The 21890-nt window shown below is 36.3% G+C and overlaps 1 protein-coding gene across 1 annotated transcript; it reads right to left on the reverse strand.

Annotated features, from left to right (window-relative positions):
* Positions 1-532: 532 nt before the first annotated feature.
* me2 (malic enzyme 2, NAD(+)-dependent, mitochondrial) lies at positions 533-20963 on the reverse strand. The gene is made up of 15 exons (XM_079872829.1): positions 20795-20963; positions 15743-15874; positions 12246-12379; positions 11853-12002; positions 10575-10650; positions 10176-10337; positions 6099-6312; positions 5740-5837; positions 5498-5611; positions 4138-4249; positions 3607-3749; positions 2996-3098; positions 2751-2821; positions 2156-2254; positions 533-695 (listed from the first exon to the last, which is right to left on the reverse strand). Exons 2-15 carry the CDS (start codon positions 15848-15850, stop codon positions 534-536), a joined length of 1746 nt encoding a protein of 581 aa, XP_079728955.1. The 5' UTR covers positions 15851-15874; positions 20795-20963; the 3' UTR covers position 533.
* Between the last annotated feature and the right edge of the window lie 927 nt (positions 20964-21890).

The following is a 21890-nucleotide window of genomic DNA, read 5'->3' on the forward strand; positions in this document are numbered from 1 at the left end:
GATACTTTCATAACAATTCAGCACATTTATCACTAAATTCCCATTACTATAATGGCCGAGTTTTGTTTTTAATTCTCAGTTGTACTATATTAGAGAAAAATGTCAGGAAATACAACAAAATACTATTATGTGTAAATACTTTAAAATTTGAATAAAGTATTTGTGCATATTTTATTAGTGCATTTCTGGTAAAAAGTGCTTCATTGTGAGGAAAATGTCAAAATGCAACAAAATCCTAAAGATCCTAAAAGCAGGCTTAATTTTCTTTATGCACAATATTGTTTTGCATTTATTTATTTTGATTCTGGGGTGAAATGTGACCTGGACACGTGCAAGATTTGTAAAATTCATCCCAAAAACTGAAAATGCAATTTAAACAAGGGGTCAGAAATATGAATAAATACTAGAAGTTGCAAAAAAAGAAAAGAAAAGAAAAGAAAAGAGGAGTGCCTAAAACAGAAGAATGAAAACTCCCTCAGACTTCCTTGTTTTTGTTCCGTCTCTCTCTGTCTGGTATTTTGTCATGTGTTCATCTAGTCTACAATGGGGCTGTGAGAAACCCCGGGCCAGTCGTACATGTCGGGTGCGAATGAATCGTACTGGATATCCCACAAAACTGATCTGACGTACGCTTCCTTATCCACAGGCTCCGGGTATCGGAACGCCATTCCTTTTGAATACACGTACTCCACCACCTGTGCACAGAAACACATGCCTTAGCAGTCGGTTATGGTACACAACAAATGACATTCATGTAACATATAATATATGTATGTAATAAATATATTCTGTATATATATATATATATCGCACAGGAAAAAAATATTAAAGATGTTTTGCATGAAATTATTTTTGACAATTAGGCATCACCAAATTCTTATTACCATAGGGAACATGGATATTCACTTCAGAGTTTTGTTTTTAATTCCCATTATTCTTGTGGATTCTTATTAGATTCTCATTACTGTAATGATTTAACTCTATTAGAGTGAAAAGGTGTAATGCGTATGAATGAATTGTACAAATATTGTATATCACGCACACAAAACATGTGGCATTTGTCATCTGTGTCTTTCACATACATTGGTGTTTATCCTAACAGTGCAGTTTATGAATACTTTAACACAAGTTAGACTGAAACGGGCAGCACACATCTACCAGGGTATCTGCAGGATTTTTAAAATCAAACGCAAGGCTTTTTAAGACCGTTTTTTAAGACTTGCACAAATAAAATTAACCCCTTAAGCCCTGAAGACATTTTTAAAGTTGTTTTTTGTGAGTGACATACACAAAAATAAAGACTCATAACTCCAAAACTATAGCAAGGAGAGTCAAAAGGTAGGTCTCATTTGAGAGAAAACTTTCAATTTCAAGAGATTTTTGTTACATTTGAACACTCTCATGCTGGGAAACTGCTGATAAAAGACACACAAAAAGTGTGCACAAGGAAAATGTTCTATTTGACATGCAATAACTAGGAGAAAATAATCATCTTTTTTGGTGAAGTTCTGCTTCTGGATCAAATGTTGTGGTGATAGCATAAAGTTATCAAAAGTTACAGCATTTGGAACCAAGGTTGCCTTTCTGTTTAGCCCTTGACACCCGTTTTATGTGTTATAACTCCAAGAGAGAATATCTTTAGATCTAAGTGACGGATTATGGTGAGTTTGTAAATTGTGAGAATCTGCTGTAAATAATGATGTGCCATTTTCAGAGCATGATTCGTATGATGTCCCACGATTGGAGCATGTTTCGTGAAGTTACGAGCGAAAACGTGACATAAATGCCGCATCTGTATATTATTATTATAATATATATACACAGATATACGCATCCATATATTATTTACATATGGCTTCATGTACAAAAACTCACTCAAGTTTAGTCAAAGCCCAAAACATGTATACTTGTTGTATTCTACCCAGTGAGACCATTCAATTGACATAGGACTATCTGAGTCTGAGTATCTGAGAAAGTCATATACACCTAGGATGGCTCGAGGGTGAGTAAATTATGGGATATGTTTCATTCTTGGATGAACTAACCCTTTAAGGCTTTTTAAAGACCCAAACCTACTGTAAACTCATGTTTACTTGGCTGTTCTTTTTTTGTTTACATACAGACTGTGTCCTAAAACACACACACACAGTCTCACCTTGATAGCCATCTGTAGTGACACCTCTCTGATGTTGGACAGCGGTGGATACAGTCGGCCCTGACTCAGCTCTTCATCTGTGAGCTGATCCGCCAGCGTCTAAAACAACAAAACCACTGTTTATCAAATATTAAATATTAACTAGAACAAGTTCTGCTTTTTACAGTCATGCAATGCAGGGCTAATAACTTATAAACAGTAATAGGGGTATTTGTGATTAAGCAATATTTAATTCATTGCCATAATTTAACCGATTAAGCTAAACAACCGTTTCAGCATATACTGCACTTGTTCAGTAATCATGCAATCAGGGGTGAAAGAGCTGGTGATTTAAAAATAAATAAAGCAGCTTGTTGGACTATAATGTAGAAAATATTTCACAAACCACATTATTTATTAAAGAATGTTTAAAGAAACCAGAGCGTTTATGATTATGATAATAAATGACAATAATATGATAACAAACAACACTATGCAATATCAATCAGCTTTTTTCAGCTAAAATAACCAGAAGCCAGACACATTTAAATTACAAATAGCCACAGCTGCTCTTACATTATAATGAAGGTGGATACTTTGGTCTTTGTGTATTTACCTTTGCAGCCTCAAGAAAGACTGTATCACTGATGTGTCGGACTCCACTGAGTATAACAGCCAGAGCTACACCTGAAATCACAATTACAACCTACAGGTCAACACAAGATGATCTGGACAGGCCAATCTCTCCCCATTATTCCTACACATCTTAATATGCTTGTTAAATATTAGCGACTTCATAATGTAGATGTGTTTAGAGCTAACCACCCATTAAGACTATAATTATTACTATAGTATTAATACCAGGGAATATATAAGCATTGTTGCCCTGTCCAGGGGTCAGTATTCTGCCATCTTCTAGTGACACCGGTCCAAATGGACTTCCACTGGCGAACAAACACCGACCCTGTAACAGAAACCATTAAATTTCCATAATCATACGGGTATGACAATCCATGTCCACATGAGATCAGTGTATGACTACAGGTGTAAATGTATTTTATCTTTGATTATAAAACAAAGCATTTAAATATCATCATCTCACTAAGATATTATTTGGAGATAGAAAACTGATATTAATGATTTTATGCAAGGAGTCTGCTATACTATTATAAATATCTCACTTATTTTACATTACAATCTTACTTTTTGCTATATAAATATCAGCATCTGCACCGAATCACATATTTCTGCTCAGTTTGGGCCTCTGTATTGAACTGAACTGTATCCATAATCTCACTATATCATATGAAATGAGCCATAAAAAGTCTTGCATCAAATAAAAATACTAAAACGATAAAAAAAAAAAAACATATATGCAAACTTCATATGTAACTGACATATGCAAAAAAAAAAAGAAAGAAAAAAAGTCATATGTCAGGCATCAAAGGGTTAATGCATTCCTGCTATTTTACCTGTGTGAGGCTGTACGCATCTTCAGCTGTGCATTCTGCTTTGGCAGTGGGGTTGCTCAGGGCGAAGATAATCGGATGCTCATTCAAGCTGCCCATTGCTCTGATAACATCATGAGTGAAGAGCCGGCCGGCCCCTGACACACCTATTTACATTGAGAAAGAGGTCAAACATATATACACATATATTGATAAAGGATTTATGGGTTATGCATGATGCATTCAGCTTTATGCATAACAAAACTATGTGCAAACAACAGGCAACAAAAAACAGCCACCCACATTTACAAATGTAAACGTATTCATTTACACATTTCAAATGTGAAGATGCTAGCCGATTACAACTGGACATTTACAGTACATACAAAGGTCTTAAAGGTACAGCAACAAAAGGACCTTGTTTAATTCTAGGTCATGAAAAACTAAATGACAACTGTTGAGGTGCAATCCTTGACTAACATTAAAAGGTAAGGTTAAACAGATTGATGATGGGTTGTATTTCAGCGCGAGACGTAGAGAAGCAGCTCGTCTTACCGATGATCGCAGTGGGTTTAATAACATTGACTGCATCTAAGAAGCTTTTCACGTCCCCAGGATCAGAGTGAACAAAAGCCTCCTGATTACTGTCTGTCTCATAAGCTCTGCCCTATAAAACAGAAACACACACAGGATTACTGGAGGACTCTCAAGCATGTGAAAGAAGAACACATTGGTCAATGTCACAGATTTTCTATTCCTGTTTAGAGTTCTTAGAGGAGACTTGTCATGTGAGCTCAGATTACTAAAATACTGCGACAGCATTTGGGTGTTTTCAGAGACAGCAACTGAACTTGAACTAGTCTGAGTTCTGAGAACTGAAAGAGACAGAGACAGCAAATAACCACTCAGTGTTATTTTTGTATTATATTAGTTTTTACTAATATTTTGATTTAACTTTGATTTATTTTTTTGTAATTTTGTGTTTTTTATAAATATTACAATTTGGGTTTAATTTATTTTTATTTCAGGTTTAGTTTTATTTTTCCAGTAAGTGATTTTAGTGCTTCAACTTAAACTTTCAAAACTTTTTCATCTAAAATTAATATTTTATTTCAGCTTTTTTAAATCAGTAGTAGGTTGGTAACAAGATTTGATGACTTCAACTTAAATGAACTTTTATTTAAAAAAAAAAAAAAAGATTAATTGAACTAAATTATTAACAAAATAACTTGAATGGAGTCAATGTCTCACTCCTTAATTGAATGAATCAGCGTGTGTGAATAATAAATCTTTAAAATGAACTATACTCAACTATAAAAACAGCGTATTGATATATTAAATACAGAATCTGCGCATATCTGGCTACTTGAACATATGCGTTACTACCCATTAAATAATGGCGCGCTTGTTCATTTGCTTTGAAGCAATAGTGAAGATTAAAAAGTGTTTGGTTAACAGAAGAAACATTGTTATTTTCCAACATCCTACATTTTTTTATGTTCTTTGTACTGTATTGATCTGTCCACCTAAAATACATGTTTGGTTATGAGGATGAGAAGATGGCTGGATGACAGGATTTTGTTTGAATAAGAAATTATTAAAATGGTTCAAAACCTGGATTCACAAATCATTGTTTACATTCCATTTTTGTAGTAAAATCTATTTTAATTAAAGTATGCCTCATTAATACTATTGTATATGTATACTATTCATAGTATTAGTTATTTTAACCTTTACCTTATAAATTTGTCATGAATGATGAGAGATACAGTGATGAGAGCCAACTTTGTTTCTGAGCTATTTTTGCAAATACTTTAATTTAGTGAGATATTTTGTCACAATGTTCAGATATGGTGTTAGAATATTGTATACACATTTTAAAGCACACTTATACTCTTACTCCATGTTCACTCACCTTTACTAACAGACCATATTTGTCAAACATCCAGATCTTTTGTCTGGCATCTGCCTGAGACACCCCTGACTCCATCATCGCCATGGTGATCAGGTTAGCAATTCCCAGAGCTGCCTACAAGTGAAAATTGCTTAAAGCTTAAATACACAGGCTATGCTGAAGTTTAATCTCAAAGCAAATCACACAGATTAAAAGACAGAGTTTGCATCATTGTGGCTTTAAACTGTGTCATGTGGGCTCACCTCCCCAGCCCCCAGAAACAGAACTTTGTGTTCGGTTATTGGCTTCCCTACAACGCGCTGAGCCGCCAGTAAACCTGCCAGAGCAACGGCTGCAGTGCCTGTGACACACAAACGCATCAGCAAATGATCATCAGTTCGCATTTCTTGACGAAAATACCAATGCTTGTAAGGAAAATGAGGACCAATCACAATTCAGTATGCAAATATGATGATGACATAATTATTCTCATTTAGATTTTGAAAATGTTGTAGTATATTTTTTATTATCTTATAGTAAAGCAACAGCATAAACGGTACCTGATGAGTTGAAATCAATTTAAGTACTAGTGATTCTTGCCTTAGCAAGTACCGGTACTCACCCTGGATGTCATCGTTGAAGGTGCAGTACTTCTCACGGTATTTCTTCAGGAATCGGAAAGCGTTGTGATTGCCAAAGTCCTCAAACTGGATGAGGGTGTCTTGTCCGTACTTGTCCACCACAGCTTCCATGAACTCATCTATGAGATCGTCGTAGCGCTGAGAGCGGTCACGACGCTGGTACAGACCCATGTAGAACGGGTCCCTCAGTAACTTCTGCAGAAACACACAAGAGCACAAACACACATATAAAATAGCTACTTTTTTTAAAACATCTGTAGAGTACACATACATTTACAATGAACAAGACTTTACAGAGTGCTTGACTCTTGCTTTCAAAATTTGAGCCTGATGAATCTTGACATTGTTAGAAGAACTGTTGCCAAACATATAACATGCTAATAATGGATGGATGGATGGATGGATGGATGGATGGATGGATGGATGGATGGATGGATGGATGGATGGATGGATGGATGGATGGATGGATGGATGGATGGATGGATGGATGGATGGATGGATGGATGGATGGATGGATGGATGGATGGATGGATGGATGGATGGATGGATGGATGGATGGATGGATATGTCTGATGGATGGATAGATGGATATATGTCAGATGGATGGATGGATATATATATATGTTGGATGGATGGATGGATGGATGGATGGATATATATATGTTGGATGGATGGATATGTCTGATGGATGGATAGATGGATATATGTCAGATGGATATATGTCGGATGGATGGATATATGTCGGATGGATGGATGGATATATGTCGGATGGATGGATGGATATATGTCGGATGGATATATGTTGGATATATGTCGGATGGATATATGTTGGATGGATGGATGGATATATGTTGGATGGATGGATGGATATACATGTTGGATGGATGGATATATATGTTGGATGGATGGATATATGTCTGATGGATGGATGGATGGATATACATGTTGGATGGATAGATGGATATATGTCGGATGGATGGATATATGTTGGATGGATGGATGGATATACATGTTGGATGGATGGATATATATGTTGGATGGATGGATATATATGTTGGATGATATATATGTTGGATGGATGGATATGTCTGATGGATGGATGGATGGATATACATGTTGGATGGATAGATGGATATATGTCGGATGGATGGATATATGTTGGATGGATGGATGGATATACATGTTGGATGGATGGATATATATGTTGGATGGATGGATATATATGTTGGATGATATATATGTTGGATGGATGGATATGTCTGATGGATGGATATGTCTGATGGATGGATAGATGGATATATGTCGGATGGATGGATGGATATATGTCAGATGGATATATGTTGGATAGATGGATGGATGGATATATGTTGGATGGATGTAGGGTTGTGCCGATAGACGATAGTATCGTGTATCGACGATAGACAGAGATATCGCCGATGGCAGATGCCTTTGACGATATCAATACGATAATTGGCTCGTTTTCCTATTAATGTATTAAATCATTATTATTATTATGAAGCTAGTATAGTTACAATTATATTTGCCTTGCCTAAATTCATAACGACATCTCACCACATAACCACACTTGCGACATCACATAACCACACATGCAACGTCACCGACGCGCGCGTATGAGGACTCCTCAAAGAAAATATTTTTAAAACAGAAAAAAATTACATCCCACAACGAAATTGAATTGCAAGGTGATCCATTCACAAATTGCCAAGAGTGCTTGTTTTAACAGACGCATCATTCTTATACAGAGCCAAGATGAAGACGCGGCATCGTTGTTCGTCAGTATTTTGTTTCCATAGCACATTAACAAAATATTTAATGACAGTAAAAACACTAAAAACAGTACAATTACAAAATATTAATTATAATAATAATATCAATAAAATTATATAGGCCGCCTAGGCCTAATAAAGTCTTTAGTAGGCTACACGAAGCATCTGTGAAACTCTGCCTGTGAAAATCACAAGCAACTTCAAACTTGTTTAACAAGAAATATTCTTCTATTTTTTTCACTGTCAATAATGTAAGTCCACAAGAGAAATATTAAGCCAGTAAATTAAGATGCTGTAGCCTACCGTTATATCCACCGTCGTCTCTGAGAGAACGCGCAGTTAATGCAGTGAAAGCGCAGTCCGTTTCTGCTTTCGTTTTCAGGGAATGATCGCGTTTACATGCACGTTATTAACTCGATTATGCTGAATAAACTGACAATGCATGTGGTCATGTAAACGGATTAACCCATTTTCCTTTATCAGAGTCAAGTCATAAGTAAGTACCGATCGACTTTTAGATTTTTGCCTCTGATTTCTCCCGGCATTTAAAACCCGCGTTATTTCGGCTTATTGAAGTGCGGTGCGCATAAGTGAAGTGCATCCAGACAGAGAGAGCACTGGTAGGAGGACATATCGCAGACTCCGACTCTTTCTTGACCCAATAAATTAAAACGTGTTCTCATGATCTCGTGCAGAAGCAGCCTACAGTCAAAATGCTGCATCAGTAACGGCATGAGGGGATCATGTGTGTCCGTAAATTTCCCGCTGACATGTTGAAATATACAAGAATGGTCAGATACAAGAATTATTAGGATCTTTTTTTATTACCTCACTATACCAGGAAATAACCTGATTTAGCCTATTAATAAACACTCCACCTTTGCTAGCAAAATAGAAAAAGATTCTCATTTAAAACGAAGTAATAAAACAAGCAAATTGATGAGTAAATAAGCAAGTTAATAATCAAATAAGTAAGCCCCGCCCCCCTCACGATAATATCGTGTATCGCCGATCTCACAGGCTGACGATAGGACGATATGAAAATGGAGCATATCGCGCAACCCTAGATGGATGGATGGATGGATGGATGGATGGATGGATGGATGGATGGATGGATGGATGGATGGATGGATGGATGGATGGATGGATGGATGGATGGATGGATGGATGGATGGATGGATGGATGGATGGATGGATGGATGGATGGATGGATGGATATGTTGGATGGATGGATGGATGGATATATATATGTTGGATGGATGGATGGATGGATGGATATATATATGTTGGATGGATGGATATGTCTGATGGATGGATAGATGGATATATGTCAGATGGATATATGTCGGATGGATGGATATATGTCGGATGGATGGATGGATACATGTCGGATGGATGGATGGATATATGTCGGATGGATGGATGGATATATGTCGGATGGATATATGTTGGATATATGTCGGATGGATATATGTTGGATGGATGGATGGATGGATATATGTTGGATGGATGGATGGATATACATGTTGGATGGATGGATATATATGTTGGATGGATGGATATGTCTGATGGATGGATAGATGGATATATGTCGGATGGATGGATGGATATATGTCGGATGGATATATGTTGGATGGATGGATGGATATACATGTTGGATGGATAGATGGATATATGTCGGATGGATGGATATATGTTGGATGGATGGATGGATATACATGTTGGATGGATGGATATATATGTTGGATGGATGGATATATATGTTGGATGGATGGATATATATGTTGGATGGATGGATATATATGTTGGATGATATATATGTTGGATGGATGGATATGTCTGATGGATGGATAGATGGATATATGTCGGATGGATGGATGGATATATGTCGGATGGATATATGTTGGATGGATGGATGGATATACATGTTGGATGGATAGATGGATATATGTCGGATGGATGGATATATGTTGGATGGATGGATGGATATACATGTTGGATGGATGGATATATATGTTGGATGGATGGATATATATGTCGGATGGATATATGTTGGATGGATGGATGGATATACATGTTGGATGGATGGATATGTCTGATGGATGGATAGATGGATATATGTCGGATGGATGGATGGATATATGTCGGTTGGATGGATATATATGTTGGATGATATATATGTTGGATGGATGGATGGACACACAGACATCTAGATCTATAGAGTCATCAAGTCTTGTTACACGAATGGTTTGGGAATGAATGGTTGCCAACCTCATTATCTGTGCCCACATCAATGCAGACCGGCAGGCAACTCTCAGGCCGGATTCCAGCGCAGGCCGTATAAAGACACAGCTTTCCTACAGGAATACCCATACCATACACTCCCAGATCCCCCAGACCCAGGATACGCTCACCGTCCGTCACCACTACAGCCTACAGACACACAGAGATGAATGATCACTCACTATACTAACAAAAAGTCTCTTAAGAAATCAAATTAATACATACATCACAGTCTTAAAGGGATAGATCACCCAAAAAACTAAATGTCATCATTATACTTGTTTGGAACGACATGAGGGTAAATAAATCATGACAGAACTAATCAAAAAGTGACATCAAACATACACTTCATTAAAAATCGAAAAGCACTATGTTGAAATCCAATACCTTGACAGTGGTTTCTGGCCAGTTATCCAATATGGAACGAACATGTCCTTTATCCTTAATGGAGATAAACAGACCTCTGGGGAGAAAAAGACAAAAACTTCAATCTCTCTAACACACAAGCTGTATTTCTGAGATAAGCTCCTCCGTAATAACAACAACAACAACAACAACAAAAATAGTCCTAACTACATACTAAACCAAACTTTTCTGGTAACATATGATATTTTTCACTCCATTTTGAATGTGCATCTACTTTTAGCTACACGTTGTCATACATAATTTCACTTAACCCTAAAAATACACAGTAACAGTTGGTTTATTGTGTACATGATTAGATGTAATTTTAACTAGGGGTTCAGTAGTCAAAGTTTAGATTGGTAAACACCCTGATTGACTCAGAGTTGAAGGATTCAAACAGAACTATTCATTAAACTGATTCAAACCAATAACTTGCTAGGTTAAAAGTTGTATTGAATGATTCATTAAAAACTGGCTCGTAAGATTTATCTGCTGACCAATCACCCTACACTGGTCAAGCTGTGTTTGTTCTTGCATGCAGCCAGTGAAGAGACAACTCATATTACAACATTCTTCACATTCAATTCTGACAGGAAATGTTCTTTTGACTCTTCAATTTATTTTGATGTGATGCTGTAAAGTGAAAATTGCACCAAAGGCGCTCAAAAGGAAGTTATTCTCTATGTCAGTGAATCCCTGAAACACCTCCACTGTAGTTTTGAGTTTTCTTCCAGGAATGAAAACATCACAATATTCCTTATAATTACCGCCCAAGGCATATGCAAAATAAAGGGGATGAGGCCTGGTTGAGTTAGTTAATACTCCTCGTTATAGTAAGGGACGGGACATTTCCCCAAATGCGCTAGAAGCACTTGACCAATCACAGCACACTGATCCAGCCAACCAATCAGAACACATTACGATTTTCAGAAGGAGGGGGTCCTTAGAGACATGAACTAACAGAGCGTTACTGACAGACTGGGAAGAGAGGAGCTGCAACAATGACAAATATGTGAAAAACAATGGGTTTTTTTAACATTCAAGCATGAAAACCTGTTCTAGTAGGGCTCAAAAACAAAATCAAGACTTTGTAAAGGAGCATAACATTGCAATGTATCTGCCATCTTGCACATCTAAAAATAACTCAAAGACAAGCTGAGAATAAGAGCATGTTGGGCATACAATCAAGGCAGTGATTATCAAGAAATGGGTTCAATGTATCACAGTTAAATAGTTAATAATTAATGAAGTGTAGCTTACTTGGGTCGCCTGAAGATGTGTCCATACTGCGTACATGCGAGGCCAACAGTTGGCGTGTAGACGATGGGCATGAGAGCTTCGATGTCTTCCATGAGCACGCGGTAGAAGAGACGCTCGTTCCTCTCCTGAATCCCCATTAGGTAGATATACCTGCTCAAATTAACCCAACCATGAATCAAAACATATTCAACATTTTCAAATGAAATAGTACATTCAGCGTAAATATTCAGACTTATCTAATTTTATCTTTCAGGATCATGAAAAGCAGGTTATGATATTTATATGATTATTTGAAGCCACACAGCATTGGGTCACAAAATGCATGTTAATTTGTATGGACATTTTAGAACAGCTCTTATTATCAGAAATGTGTAGTGATGTGAATGAATGTACTTCTGCAGTGGGTCGGACATCTTCTTCAGGTTTTTCTGGAAACGCATGGCCTGGGTGTCCTGGGTCTCGATCTTTGGTGGTAACAGACCATGAATGCCCAAAATCTGCCTCTCCTTCAGAGTGAAAGCCATGCCCTGTGTGCACACAAATGCACAATGAATGCTTAGATCTGAGTTTCATCAGAAGTTAAAATAACCCAATCCAAAGGTTTTTATTCAGCTGATTTTTGGCCTATTCAAATTAAATTGGATTAAAATGTTTAACATTTTAAAATGCAGGATTTTTTCTTTATTTATGACAGTAGTCTGAACACTGAAATGATAATGAAATAATATAAAACCTAATCAAGATATAATATTATACAAACCTGATCAAGACATATTATTTATATTTTCATATATAAAAATAATTTATGGTTAGATATTATTTGTATTATTTATTATTAGTATAAATTATCATTATTATAAGTATTTTTTATTATTTTTTGGAATGTGTTAGATTTCAAAAAGTCATTAAAAATAAAATGAATCAGTCACTAAGAGTAAAAAAACAACAATAATAATAATCACAATAAAATACAAAATAAAGTAAAATATATATATAAAAAATAATAATAAATAAAATAAATCTGATAGTTACAAACCTGCTCAATATTATATACATATATTGTTTGAAATTATATTAATTATTATTAATTTTTGGAATGTGTCAGATTTCAAGTACACATTCAGGACTACACTGTCAAAAAACAGTTAACATTTTAATGGTGCAACAGCAAAGTTTCTTTGGGTTAGAGGTTTGTTCAAAGCCCCAACCATAAATATGAGCAATACTAGTGATGCTTGCCTTAGCAAATGACACTACAGACAAAGCCATACACACAAAGAAAACTGCAGATGGTCTAATCTAATGCATTGTCTATCACACAGAAGTGTGTGACATATGAAGGGCAGACAACACAATAGGTCATACAGACACCCTGAAACACTGCTTTATGTGTGTCTGGGGTTGAGCCGGAGCAGCCCTGCACCTCTGTATATTAAAACCACGCATGACTCTTTGACCCGATGTGCCACAAATGTAATGCATACATCCTGTGTGTGAGGAGGAAACCCAACACATGGAGTCTACAGGAGGAGATCAAGGCAGAACAGCGACCAATCAGAGTCAGCGAGGGGGAAACACCCATCTATAACATACAGCCCACAGAGGAATTACATTTACTTTACATTCCATATGCCTATGCCTGGAGTGTGTGAACTTATGTTTGTTTGAGCATGTTTGAAGGGTGCGGGACTGTTTATAACAGGGCTGGTGGGTTGCAGGTCTGTTCTGAACAGCAGTAAAAAATATATATGTTAAATGCAAATAATAAAAAGCAACTAAATATTGGTGGATAGTTGGTTAGGATATACTTATAAACTTTTAAATGGGAGGAAAAAACACTTCCTATGTCTTTTGTAACTGATGTCAAAGGCATCCAAACTAAGTGGCATTTTGGTGCAAATTCATCTCATTTGGTAAAAGCTTGTGAAATTGGACAGATGATGACAGGGTCATGACTTCATCCTCAAAAAGTATAAACAAAAACTACACAAGGAGAAAGAAAACGCAACCCAGACTACATAAAATACAATTGCAGCAAGGATAAACATGGTTTGTGTTGATTAGTGTTTTGTGAGGTCAATTACTGGCTGCTGAGAGCATGAAGCCATCGAACATTATAACTTACTTTTGTACAATAAACAATTTTGGTTCAATGTTGGGTCATTGCTTGATGTCCAAAGAAAAACAAGATTCCTGAAGCAAAACCAGTGGTCCACAGCATGGAAATTAAGCACACACCCATGTTTTTCAGGATACGTGGCACTTCTGCTGAGTCACCCCACTAATGTTTTCCAGACAAAAGCATTCAGACCCTCAACTCAAAAGTGTGTATGCATCTACGTTGGGGAGTAAAAAACTAAAACTAGCAAAAAGACAATAGTAAACAGTCATTATCAGGGAACTACACTAACCTTTTCCACCGGTGGCACTTGCACTACTAACTTTTTCAGTTACTGGCGCAAAACATGATTTGGTCGCACAAATTATTTATAGTAAGCCGCTCTGGATAATAATGAACAATAATGAAACTGTATTGCATACAGATGTGCTTTTTATTTTACTTGCCATCTTTTAAACCACATGCCTTCTTGCAGGGGCATAGCCATCATTTCAAAAGTGAGGGGGACAGAATGCCAAGCGTTATACCAGTTTTCTTTTGTAGACCTTTGTTGACAGGTTTTTGCTTAATTGGCTTAATATGCTATTTATGTTGAAAGAAAGAAAGAAAGATGTTCTGTACTTTATACTGCACATAGCCCAGTATTGTATATTGTAATATATTGTTTACATATTTCAAATTGTTTTTTTGTGTAGGCTATGTCAAACTTCAAGCTTTTAAAACTACTTCAAACTTTCTGGTTAGGCTTTTTCAGGACAACTTATAGTTTGTCTACAGAATTTTTTATCTAACAATTGTAAAGTGTTACTGAATTATATATGGTAAACATCATGTAGGCTACACGTTACAACGCTGCATGATTCAAGCAGATATAGTGGCTGTTAATACATGAAAATCCAAATTCAGCATTAACAATCACCATCTTTATTCTAATTTGAAGGGCTTTGGTTACATATCTGTGAAAATAAAAGACATTACGAATAAAAAAAGACTGAAAATAAGCGCACGTTTGTGCGGGTAGTGAATATTTTCAATTTCCAACAAAACTTGTTCATTATTCAACTCGAGAAATAGGCAGTGTTATTCATCATTGTGCAACACAATTCGGATACCACATGACAACTTACAGTGCTTGACTTTTTCGGGAAAAAGGAGTGAAGCGTTTTTGCCGTTTTGAACTTGTTGCGACGTCTATGATGAAAATGATGGATTCAGCGCGGGTGCGAGCATGGGCGTGTCGTGATGCACGAGTGACTGATTACCATGGAAACGTGAAACTCACGTATGTAGATAGACTCAGAGCCGTATTTTTTTTTTTAATCAACGTTAGGCTACGCCTACACCATTCCAGGAGGCTGCGGGGGGGTCGCGAGGGTGAAGCCAACTTGATGTATTGAATGCTCAGAGCACGTTATAAAACGTATTCTTAAAATACACATTTCTGTTTTAGGCAATATGCTATAATCAGTGATACATTTGTGACCCATTAAAAATTGGGGTCGCAATGGCATTTCAAAAGGTCGCATATGCGACCATTTTGGTCGCAGTGTAGTTCCCTGATTATTAAGTTTAGTTATTGAGTTTATTGCTGTCACTGCAACTGAAATCCTCCTTGTTTTTGTGGCACTTATATAATTTATTTAATCTAAAAGCAGCAAATGAGATACAAAGTAGATTCCCCAACTCTTCTATATATGATACTGGAAACAATAAAAGAATAGCGACTGAAAGAGACATTATGACCGGATGGACAGATTGTATTTAGTCTAACCTTGTTGGTACGTGGGTTGAGCATGAGCGGTTTCCCCTTCTCTTTAGTGTGAACCCATCGGCACATGCTCACACACGGCCTCACACTCATGCTTAGTCTGGACAGCATGGCTGCAGTGATAACGATACACACCTGCAAAAAAGAAAAGAAAGAAATAAAACATACAAAGAAACCCACACTTAATACACCCAAACACCCCAGAGATCATTCAGTTCAGAAGTGTCTGATAGAAGAGTTTGGCGATTAGACTGAATTATTATGGCTGTATGTCAGCAGGCATGGATTCTCACACCACAATCACTGAGAACATTATGAGTCACTGCTGTGCTGATAAACTTTCATGCCAGAGTCCTTGTAAAGAATATCAGAGCGCACACATCTCTGCAGCCTTTCTACAGGCTGTGACCCTGGACAAGAGAATTACAGTCTACCCTCTACAATGCGAGTAAATCACTCAAAAATCAGATATGTTTTCCAAAAATATAGGAAGAACAAACAAAATAATATGTGTGGGGAAATAACTACAAAATGTTGATTCTTGGGTGAATTAAAAGCCATGTTATTTACCCGAATGATCTGACAATACTGATACTTTTACAGTGAGAAAAGATTACACTCAAGTAATGCAAACAAAAACAGTGATGAATAGAAGTTATAAAGCACTAAGCACAAACATATTAAACCAGCTAAATTATCCTACGCCTCAAATGCCCATTTTAGGATGCAGATATTCAATCACATACTCAACTCTAAAACAACATAATCAGATGTCTCATGACTGCTGGTTTGTATACGTCTGCATGTGAGCAGTTGAGCATAGTCATGTCAGCACTGCCTGCTTCACTTTACATAGAGGAAGTGAAACTGTACAAACCCAAAGCCAAACCCTTAAACAACAAGAAAACACCTCTACAAGTCACCCACGCTCACTCTTTATCAATTTATTATCCTGTGTTCTTCTGGGTCATTAAAAAAATCAAAGTACACAGCAGAGGTGGTGCGCATGCTGATATCATCACTGTTGCTGGGTCGGGACTCGGGACGGTTTCATCCAGTGTGATTCACAGCAGAATAACTACAATCACTGTGACCTGAGTTTAAGTGTACCACTCAAGGGTGCAACTATGACAGGGCAGGAAGTTCAGGGATCATTCCAAACTGGGACATCTGCATTTAAAGAAACAGTTCACCCAAAACACAAAACACTCCAAGATATTTGAACAGACAATTATCTGCAAGAGAGCAACTACCTATAAATGTAATTTTACATTTACATTTGGGCTGCGATTTAATTAAGTAAATATATATATATGCTAAAGTCTTAAAGGGGTCATATAATGGTACATGCACTTTTACAAGTTGATTGTACTGAAATGTGTGTTGGCAGTGCCTGTACACAACCATCATAAAATGATAAAAATCCATCCAGTGTTTTATTTTTAAATCTTATATGTTTTCCCCCGTCTCAAATCAAGCCGTTCGATTTTGTGACGTCACAAAATCGACGCCCCTCCCACGATTGTTGATTGACAGCAGCGTTTCAACACAGAACCGCCCTCGCTCGTGAGCGAGCTGTCAATCATAGTCCGCGCGGACCGGCGCGGTCATTGTTGATACGCTGGAGCACTGTCTATGAGCAGAATGGCGTCTAAGCGATTGTTGTGTTCTGTTCTTGGGTGTAATAAGGAACACAGCATCATTTTGATGTTCCTAAATCCGAACCGCTGAAGACTCAGTGGCTGAGTTTTGTTTTCGAAGGGAATATTCCCCATGATCAACGTCAATGCTTTCATGTTTGCGCGAATCATTTCACACACCAGACTGCTTTACAAACGAGGGTCAGTATAAAGCTGGTTTTGCTAAGAAGCTGCTCCTGAAAAAAGGATCAGTACCAACTATTCGTGTTCCTGCTGCACCTCCAGAAGAAGTGAGTGTAATGTTTTATTAACCTTTATATTAATATTTATATTAATCTTTGCAAATCGCTTGTTGCCTGCTTCACGATGAATGCGGCTAAGGTTTACACTCAGGGTACATTATGGCATGTTTTCTATGTACGACGTTCTCAATATAATTCATAATCTCACGTTTATAATGAACAATGCGTTATGGTTATTGTGTTATTATTAAAAACTGTGTACGCACAGAACAGAGGGGCGGGGTGAGCAAAGCTCATTATCATTTAAAGACACATGCACTTAAACGGCGTGCTGAAAACAGAGCTGTTTTTGACCAGGTAAAATTAGTGTTTTCTTACAATACTAATGAAATTTTTTAATTAAAGTATATTACAAACTTTTAATTTAGACCCTAAAGAATCATATTAGCTTGTACAAAAATGGCATTATATGACCCCTTTAAGAGTACTTTTTTTTTTTTATTTCTATGAAGACGCACTCTCCAACGAAATCACCCCAATCATTGTCGAATGATTAATTCTTTCCAAATTTCCTTTTTTTCATATTGCAATATATAATCACAGAAAAACAAAATATCACAATGTAAGCTGTGATTTACATTTATACTTTTGGCAGATGCTTTTATCTAAAGTGACTTACAATACATAGAAGGTCTACATATCAGTTCATGTATTCCCTGGGAATCGAACCCATGATCTTGGCATCGCTATCGGCATGCGATACTGTTTGAGCTACATCAATGCCTTTATAGCCCATATAAAAATTAAGTACTTGTAATAAGATTATATTACGTTTTAAAATCCTTGTGATCAGACGGCAGTAACTTTTACTGATTACATGTTATTCTCACAATGACAGTAAGTTACTCAAAAATTCATTGATTCTCGCCACTACTACTTTTGTATCTTTTAAATTTTCCTTTCTAAAGGCCTTCTGCTTATATATGTTCAGAAGGTCTTTCAGGTTTGTGGAATTGCACACACAGACCGGCCACTAGTCATGTGCTTATCAACTGAGACCAACACAGCATTCATTTAACCTTGTATTACTGTCTCTGGAAGACTTTTGTCATTAAAACACATTCAAATGTACAAATTCACATAATTTAATTTACATGCAATGCAGGGATTCCCCAACTTTTTTTGTCAGCTGAGCCTCTTTGACCAATATATTTACATGAAGTAGCCTAAGCCCTTAGATTTTAGGTTAATATGTTAATAATAAAATTAATATGATAATATTAATAATAATAATAATAAATAATACAATTAAGTTTACGGTTCTCTGATGTCAGTTAATGGTCACATGACATGCAATTGTGTCTTAATTGCAAGTGTTTTTGCAATTGTGTTTTTAAGTGTTTTTTATTTTACATTTTTATGATTTAATTAGTAATTTAATTAAAAGCTATTAATTTACTTAATAGCTTTTCATTAAACTTATGAACATCAGGAACCCCAGTCTGGGAAACCCTGACGTAATGTAAGATTTAATGCACTTCAAGTTCATGTTGTTGATAACAAAGAATGAAATATATATGAAGGTAATATGATGCCATAAAGAATTGCATGTGTGCATAAGATTGCAAGCGCAAATGAAATTTGCGTGTGCAAGAGAAGATTTGTAAAGGTGTAAATCGCCTTTCAAGTGTAAGAAAAAAAATATTTGCAGTATTTTACTGTTATTCGTAAGTAATGCATGTATTGTGAAACTGCAGCTTCATGCTTACGCAAAATAAACAGGATCTGTATTCTTCTGACTTCCATTTTTGGTTTAGTATTTGATATATTTGATTTCTCTTTGTATTTTTATATCAATATGGTACAGTAATATAATCCTATTCAAATCAATGTGATAAAGGAGTTAAAAGGAGTTTAGGACACCCTAAACGTGTCCCAGAAAACAAGGCTGTTCCTCCCATGACCTATGACCTTTCACATGTGACACTGAGGGTTATTTTAGGGATCAAATGGGAAGTCACACAAGATCTGCCTGACGTGTTCTTTGCTCAGTAAAAACAAGCCGATGATTTGGCCAAAGCTGCACATCAAAGTTGATGAACACATCCTGAGCAAGCAAATGCAATGCTTCTGCCATCATTTCTGAGATTTATGGAACTACATCAAATTAATTACATGCAAATGACTTGATTAATAGGGATAGGTCAGCCATTAAACCTAAAGCATTGAGGATACCAGCACAGATCTCAAAACACTAATTCACACTACCCATAGAGGTGAAAGTAGTATGAGAAAATGGGTTTCTTTGACCACTACATTCAGGGTTTGCACTTACAAACTTTCAGTTAATAGCTTAGAGATCTTAAAGGGATAGTTCACCCAAAAATGGAAATTCTGTCATTCATTACTCATCCTCATGTCGTTCCAAACCCGTAAGACTTTTGTTCATCTTCGTGACAAAAATATTTTTTAATGAAATAGTTATTAATGACAGAATTTGAATTTTTGGGTGAACTAACCCTTTAATGGAATGCATTAATTTAATGCACTGCTTTTGTTTCTTCTTCTTCTCTCTGCTGAAATGGAAATTTCTGACTCAGTGCAGTAGAAAATAAATAATTTTGAGATAACAGCCTTTAAAAATACAGCATGAACAGTGCAATTTAAATACATTACAGATTCAAATAGATTAAGTATTTTGGATGTTTTCTTTCCACTATTCTGAAAGAAGCAAGTTGTGGAAGCAAACCAGCCCAACATCTCAAAACCAGTGGATGAAATAAACAGTGCTTTCGGCTTTACTGTCTATAGTGACTAGCCGTTAATCTTGCCGATACCAGCTTAGATCTTTAATTTATTTTAGACTATCTATCTTTAATCCTAGACCTTTTGAACAGATCTACTGCTCTGAAACCGTTAGTTAAAGCAGAAAACCTTAAGAGCAACAGGTGTAGAACCACATTATTGATCATATTAAACAGTAAACCCATCCGTTAACTTATTCGATAATAATGTAAACACAATATAAAATGTAATGTGCATGAATCTAATATTTCAATGAAGTGGTCTAGTGTGGTGATGATGACAGTTGCTGTTCAGCTAAGCTAACAAAACGGTCAAAACACTCAAAGTATCCCCTCCAGAACTCTCACAAAGGATATCTCAAACCTTACCTTTTCCTTTGAACGTCTCAGAGTCCGTTGGTCACAATAATGCGCGAGTACACATTATATTTAATATAAATTACATGTACTGGTCTTTTATCACTGCGTCAGGCCGTGCAGAGTGAGTGACAGTCGCGAGCCTTCTTGGCATGAGACATTCACACACACGCCGACAGCCAATCAGAAGGAGGAACGCCATAGCGCTTGAATTTACCGTAAAGCTCAGCATATAAAGCGCAGTTACAACTACACAGAAGCGGAAGGAAAATGATAAAATTACCGTAAAGATCTTACACAAACAAACCTCATTCCTCAGTTTTTGCAAGTCAGACTTGAATTGCCAGTTAAAGAAAGACTAAATCTGTGGAGTTTTGCATTTTAGTCGTCTAGTTTTACTAATAAAGTAAGACAATAATGATATTAATATATGTATTTTGTTATTTATATATTGATAATACAATAAAATGTATTATTCACCCTATTATTATTAATTCACATAAAAATTCACAACTTTATATAATAGATTTTCAGTGTTGTTTTTTAATGGCTGTTAATAGAAAAAGGAAGAAATCTTTGGTTTGGTTTGCATGTTTATTTATTTATTCTTTTTATTCTGAATGACTTTGTCACTTTTTATTTAATGATTTTATTTGTTACATTACTTTATCGAGTTTAGTGAACAAGTATTCAACTGATATTACTGCTTGGACATTTTGAGATAAATGAATGCCTGCTTATCTCTACAGACGTAAATGCATTACAGAGGGCATGTCTATTCGCTCTATGACCAGAAGAGGCCGCAGTTGAGTTTCTAGTTTTGTAGTAAATTTAGAAGTCCTGCACAACCACTGATCTATATAGAATGACATTATATAGATCAGTGTGCACAACTCAAAAACCAACCATTGGCCATTTGGATGTTTTGATAGGCTACTTTATTTGCGGGTTTGTTTATCATGCTACAGTATACATAGGTGTGATTTGGTAGCACTTCTTAATATTTGTCATTAACAAATATCGGGCAGATCCGTAGCTGATGTGTGAGGGAGGGTCATTCCTGGGATTCGGTAATATTTCAGTCCCCCAGACGTTTTAAAGTGGTGGT

This window comes from Squalius cephalus (genome assembly GCF_949319135.1).
Source record: "Squalius cephalus genome assembly, chromosome: 5".
Classification (NCBI taxonomy): domain Eukaryota; kingdom Metazoa; phylum Chordata; class Actinopteri; order Cypriniformes; family Leuciscidae; genus Squalius; species Squalius cephalus.

Coding starts and splice junctions, on each gene's coding strand:
- me2 (XM_079872829.1), bottom strand. CDS start 15,850: ATGCTGTCCAGACTAAGCATGAGTGTGAGGCCGTGTGTGAGCATGTGC. Junction 6,313..10,175: donor ATGTGGGCACAGATAATGAG/GTTGGCAACCAT, acceptor GTGTTTCTGCAG/AAGTTACTGAGGGACCCGTT. Junction 4,250..5,497: donor AATATGGTCTGTTAGTAAAG/GTGAGTGAACAT, acceptor TCTGTTTTATAG/GGCAGAGCTTATGAGACAGA.